Source organism: Triticum aestivum, chromosome 6A (genome assembly GCF_018294505.1).
Source record: "Triticum aestivum cultivar Chinese Spring chromosome 6A, IWGSC CS RefSeq v2.1, whole genome shotgun sequence".
Lineage (NCBI taxonomy): Eukaryota > Viridiplantae > Streptophyta > Magnoliopsida > Poales > Poaceae > Triticum > Triticum aestivum.
In genome coordinates, this window is record NC_057809.1 from 150,031,592 (window position 1) to 150,037,726 (window position 6,135).

At 43.1% G+C, this 6,135-nt stretch overlaps 1 protein-coding gene across 2 annotated transcripts; it reads right to left on the minus strand.

Moving 5' to 3' along the window:
* Window positions 1–228: 228 nt before the first annotated feature.
* Window positions 229–5,911, minus strand: LOC123132569 (glyceraldehyde-3-phosphate dehydrogenase GAPCP1, chloroplastic). 2 transcript variants are annotated; one of them, XM_044552397.1, is made up of 14 exons: window positions 5,681–5,911; window positions 5,105–5,178; window positions 4,953–5,011; window positions 4,828–4,866; window positions 4,413–4,513; window positions 3,109–3,221; window positions 2,528–2,627; window positions 2,282–2,428; window positions 2,041–2,101; window positions 1,818–1,915; window positions 1,599–1,741; window positions 879–962; window positions 705–794; window positions 229–613 (listed from the first exon to the last, which is right to left on the minus strand). In XM_044552397.1, the coding sequence occupies exons 1-14, from the start codon at window positions 5,765–5,767 to the stop codon at window positions 559–561; spliced, it is 1,251 nt and encodes a 416-aa protein (XP_044408332.1). In that variant the 5' UTR covers window positions 5,768–5,911; the 3' UTR covers window positions 229–558. The 2 variants fall into 2 exon arrangements, with proteins under 2 accessions (XP_044408332.1, XP_044408333.1); XM_044552398.1 differs by having other exon boundaries at window positions 4,953–5,005; window positions 5,681–5,897.
* Window positions 5,912–6,135: the final 224 nt, after the last annotated feature.

Sequence of the window (6,135 nt, forward strand, 5' to 3'; positions counted from 1 at the left end):
CTCCTTCCTGCCGCCTCCACCTCCACAACACACCATGAGCACAAGGGGTGCGTTTTTGCTCAACAATCCCCACCCTATGCGCGGAATAGGACCAAGACAAGCAGGATATGCAGACCAGATGCAAACTGATCCATCCACTTAATTCAATCGTCTACCGTGACCACGTACCACAGACATCCACTTGCTATGTGCAACCAAAAATGATTGCAAAAATAGGTTCAGATGACATGCGAGAGTTAAACTTGGATAAATTCATCTATAAGTTGTGGAAACAAAATAGGAAGGAATCATAGTACTACATGAGAAGTCCAAAGGGGACAATTTGTGATTTCTTTCTTTAGCAACAAATCAAACCACCGATACAAATGAGATTCGCTCAACAAATCCCACGACGTGCTCATAACGCTACGGTGTAAATTTCATCCACTGCTACAAGCAAGTCATGGATCCGAGTACCCATTTCTGCCTGTGCTCAAAAGGCACAACAAAGGCAATAATAAATTCTGAAAATAAAAAGAACCGGCAAAATTGCAGCCTATTAGTAGCACTCGGAGGTGATCAGTGCTTGGCGGAGACAAGAGCCATGTGGGCGATGAGATCAAGAACCCGGTTGCTGAAGCAAAAGAAAATGAGAACCCATTGGTTAACCAAAGATCTGAAAATGTGGGAAAAGAACTTTTATGCGGAGAGAAACAGACACTCACCTGTAGCCCCACTCGTTGTCGTACCACGACACGAGCTTCATGAAGGAAGAGCTCAGCCCCATGCCAGCATTAGCATCAAATACACTTGACCTGAGACGCGGGGAAAGGAGTGATTTTTTGGTACTATGGGTGCAGAGCATATTGTGTTACCATGCGAGCAGATGTGATTCTTACCTTGTGTCACCAACAAAATCGTTGGATACCACATCCTCATCTGTGTAGCCTAAAATGCCTTTCAGTGCACCCTCTGATGCCGCCCTGAAACACGGTGCATTCGAGTAAGGTTGATAATAGTGAAAGCAGTGTTACACATGATGACATCGACACATACAGTTGTTAGGTTCTACTCCCTCCGTCCGAAAAAACTTGTCCCAAGCTTGTCCATCAAATGGATGTATCTAGCACTAACTTGGTGCTAGATACATCCATTTGAGGGACAAGCTTTTTCAGACGGAGGGAGTATACATTAGCAGGAGAAGCTCGTTCAAGTTACTAAGTCCCTCCGATCCAAAATAAGTGTCGCAGTTTTAAACTAAGGTTGAACTAACCTTAGTTCAAAACTGCAAGACTTATTATGGATCGGAGGGAGTAACAGATAATTCTTGTCAAGCTAAGAGTTGAGTATAATTTTTGTAAGTGCAAAAGAATTTAACTGTATTTTGACATATTTGCTCATCAGCTCCTACTTCCTAAGTTCAAATATTTTCAGTTCGGATATGCATCTTAGATTTTGCTCAGAAGTGTCATGAGCATTTGTTAATCTTCAAAATACTGGTAACTATTACATAAGCTAACAAGTTGCTTAACAAGACAAGCCAAACTGAAACTATGAAATGTAAAGAGCTGAACAGGTAATAAGGAAATGAGCATGAAAAATGTGATGGTTCTGCATACTTGATGGCTGCTTTCACATCATCATAAGAGGCACTTTTCTCAAGCCGGCAGGTCAAGTCAACCACAGAGACATTTGGTGTTGGAACTCGGAAAGCCATGCCAGTAAGCTTTCCATTTAGCTCAGGGAGAACTTTCCCAACAGCCTACAGGACAATAGAATCAGTCAATCAACAACGAAAATCGTAAATAGACACATGATATGCTTTCATCTCAAGTTACCTTTGCTGCACCAGTGGAGCTAGGAATTATGTTTTGACCAGCACCACGCCCTCCTCTCCAATCTTTCATTGAAGGACCATCAACAGTCTTTTGGGTGGCTGGACACAGAAGAACAAGCTTGCTATGACACCTGGTTTGAAAGTAACAAATACTCCACAAAGACTGCAAAATCACTAGTCTCCATTTGTGAGAACTGATAAGTTACAGAACATGAGACAAAAACCTGTTGTGGCGTGAACAGTTGTCATTAGACCTTCAAGAATGCCAAATTCTTCATGAACAACCTGCACATGATGATTCATGGGCATCATGAGGACGGTAGAATAGATTAATCATCAAGAGCAGTTTTTTTCGAGAATACAGAGCAGTTTATTGTGATCGTATTGTGCAATTAACTTGGCAGTTAGTAAATACTAGTCAAGGAAACTGAAAACCAGCAGGATAAGGAATGGGGAAAAAGTTACCTTGGCAAGAGGAGCAAGACAGTTAGTGGTACAACTTGCATTAGAAACAACATTCATCTTGGGATCGTAGCTCATCTCATTTACTCCAACCACAAACATGGGAGCATCTGCGGATGGAGCAGATATCACCACTTTCTTAGCACCACCCTATATAAACAAGGTAGCAAAAGGCTCAACACAGTGTTCATTGCAAAAGGCATATTGTTCGCTAATTAGACGACATTACGAAAGAAATGGTATACAGACCTTCAAGTGTACCGATGCTTTATCGATGGTTGTAAAAACACCAGAAGATTCAACAACATAGTCAGCTCCAAAGTTACCCCAAGGAATCTCTGCGGGATCTCTGAAAATTGAGAAATAAAGATTAAAATCCTTCAATACGCATGTAGCGAAAAATGTCAAAATAAAGGATCTGAAGAAGAAAAAACTGACAAAAGCCACAACCCAGAAGTATAAGTTCAGTCACAACTGACATGAATATCAGAACCAGAGTATGAAAAGAAATACGCAGTACACCAGATGCACAGCAAGCTTCCGCTGGTATAGATATTATATGTCCGTATGAATGTGCAAAAACATGCGTTTTTAAGAATCAGTTATTAAGTACTCCCTCAGTCCTTGCAAAAACGTCTTATATTGTGGGACGGAAGCTTGCAAAAACATCTTACATTGTGGGACGGAAGGTAGTAATAATGTTACTTTGGCCACTTCATTGCTCCACTTGTACTTATTTCAGGACAAAATGTCGTGTATATTCAGTGACCATGGCATTTACATGAACTGCACAAACATGGCAGACAATCGGCTAACCCTGGCATAATTACCTTTTGCTTGTTATAGTGATTTTCTTCCCATTGATCTCCAGGGTTGAATCATCCACAACATTGATGGATCCTTTAAAGGGGCCATGAGTGGAGTCATACTTGAACATATAGGCCTGGAAAAAAGGGAACATTAACTTCGAACCAAAGAAAAGCACATCAAAATGCTACACCACATGCAAATACAGACTTGTTAATTTTACAGTGAAGAAAAAAATATAATGGCAGAATTAAATTTGCCAAATTCCAATGCAGTAGATCATCCCACTGGATGATTCTTGTCATGGCACCTAACAGAAAAAAATAGGAATCCCAATTGCATAAAATTGGATGCTTAACCAATGCTTATGTGCTTGAAATACAGAAATACAGTGCATTATAAACAAGATTTTGTGAATTGACTGAAGAAGTTGTCACATACAACATGAAGGTGAAACACAGGCAAAACATATTGTGAATGAATTAACAGGAAAGATACTTGGCACCGGACTAAATGGTACTATGAGAACTATCATTTCTCCTGGCTACCTCGCGGCACAGAGCTACATGGTACTTTGCACCTGTTATCAGCAAAAGTCCTCAAGGAAATCCGCACCAGGGGTGTGGGACAGAATAGTTCTCCTATAGCTGCTTGTTAGCTTCACATGCTCATTCCAACATTGACATGTACTTTGCACACGGGAATCGTTCATGTGGCAAAATACATCAACATCATTCATGGTATCAGAGCATTCTCTAGCTCATGTTACCTTAATGAAAGCAATGTCGACTGCCCTCTACCTTCTGCACTGGAACTCCTCTTTACCAATGCCCACCGGTCTCTCCCATTTCCAGAGTCACCTGCCTGTGCGGGGATGGGAGAGAGCAGTAGGTGGCGGTGAAAAGGAGGGGGATCGCAGAAGGTAGGAGACAGTGGTTTGGAAGTGTGAGACAGATAAGCACTCATACCACGAGTGATGAATGACTGTGAGTATGCCACACAAACACCTGTCATACTCATTGATATGTAGATAGTACATTATATTTGAATGGGAATAATTTGTGTGCGAGTTATCTTGGAGACAAAATTACTACCTCGTTACATTTATATTAACTAAAAAAAGAATACTCATTAAATTCATGAGGTCTCTATCACACAGACAAAAGGTATGCCAGTACTATGCAACATGGTTTGAATCAATTTCGTACAAAGTAGTAAAGAACTAACTACTGCAAAACCATGAGTTCGACCCTTTAACTTTATAAATTTCAGGTGTAGAAGATCTCATAGCACAAAATATGCAAAGCATATAGCATTATTTCCTTACCATGTACTTAGCATCAATGAAAGGATCATTGACAGCCACAACTTCAATATCATCTCTACTGGTTGCAATTCTCAGAACCAACCTCCCAATCCGTCCGAACCCTGCAGTAATAAAAACAACAGGCTAACATTAAAAAATGCATATGAATTATTACTTCATCTACTTTTGACTCGTACAATACCAATGTATATAAGCTATCTATGTGTGCCTGGTGTGATCATCTGAGGAATAAAAATATGTTCCGAAGACATTACAAGATGATACTTAAACTACTTTATTTTGTCAACACAGTATATTATGAAACAAAAGAACATGGCTTAAGCATCCTGGACAAAAGATGCAACCAGCAAGGATTAATCTGTCTCATCTAGATTGCAACAGTATTTTGCATCAGTTATGTATACAAGAGGCTCACCATTGATGCCAACCTTCGTCTTCTCTCCACTCAAATATTCTGCAGAGAAAAACAAAAAGGGTAAAGATTATAAAATAATCAAATGCCACTAGAAGCTGCAACGTTTGCTGAGCCCAACAACTTACGTGGGACGGCCGGGGGTGCCTGTGTAGCTATAGCTCTAAGTGGCTCAATGTTCCTGGCACTTTATAGTATACACGAATTAGATGCAGTACATCCTAATTTGGTATACAGTTCACAAGGCAATGCGAATTATGCATCGGAAAGAGGCACTTACGATGAAGAGGAAGCCGCAATGGAGGGGAAGCTGCAGTCAAAATGAGCGGAGCGGGTGCTCCTCACGCATGACACCTATGCCACAGCAGACAAGTCCCGTCAATATGAGTACAAAAAAGTTCAGGACTAACATAAAATCCATCAAAGGAGAAGGAGAGAGGCTTCTGGCGATGTAATAACACAACAACAGATTCCAAACAAAGGTGGAAATCAACGGAGCTACAGCAACGCTTACTGACATACAGACAAATCCACACCTTAATTCAGAGTTAAGAAATAGGGTTGCCTCGGCTAAATTCCACGGAACAGGTGCTAAACAGCAGGGAACCTAAGTCCTACGCGCCGCTTGAACCCAATTCAGCCCGTAGGACGTATTGCGGCGCCAAACCGCTCAAATGGCTGAATTCACCACCGAAGAGATGACACTTTCGAGCGAATTACGACGGGAACCAAATCTAGACGCGGAAATGGACTCGCATCAACCCACCGGCGCCGCGTGTGCCAGCCCTTTGACGGAACCTCTAGGGCTTTACGCGTACAGACAGTGTGCGTGTGTGAAGGGGCAAGCAACGGATACCTTGGAGGGGTCGGCGGCGGCGCGGGATCCGGCGCCGGACGAGGACAGGGCCGCCGCGGTGCGGAGAGGCACGGAGAGCGCCGCCATGGGAGAAGGGATTGACGGGTGGGTGGGTGGGTGCGCGCGTTAGGGTTTGACCGGCGAGGGAGGGGGGAGGGGCCGCAGGAGGGAGTCACGAGGAGGAGGAGCCAAGGAGGGGGGCAGAGGTTTGGCCTTTCGTTCGCGGAGGCGGGCGGGCGGGGGAAGCTGGCGGCCCGAGGCTTGTTTTATAACAAGAGGGAGGAGAAAAACAGCGGCTGCACACGATGACACGAGCGAGCGAGCTTCGCCTCGCCTACCCCCTCCACCGAATCTCTTGGTTGGCTGGCCGTGTTCATCGTCGTGTTTTTAAAAAGAGGAGGAGGATCTTACCAACTTTGGCTTGGTTTTTCCCACAGGAAGACCAACTGTTGTTC

What these genes read in the sequence shown, in the direction of transcription:
- LOC123132569 (XM_044552397.1), bottom strand. Translation starts at nt 5,767, where the DNA reads ATGGCGGCGCTCTCCGTGCCTCTCCGCACCGCGGCGGCCCTGTCCTCG. An exon ending in ATTGCGGCTTCCTCTTCATC is followed by an intron (nt 5,012 to 5,104) that starts GTAAGTGCCTCT and finishes TATACTATAAAG; the next exon opens with TGCCAGGAACATTGAGCCAC. An exon ending in TCATTGATGCTAAGTACATG is followed by an intron (nt 3,222 to 4,412) that starts GTAAGGAAATAA and finishes CCTTTTTTCCAG; the next exon opens with GCCTATATGTTCAAGTATGA.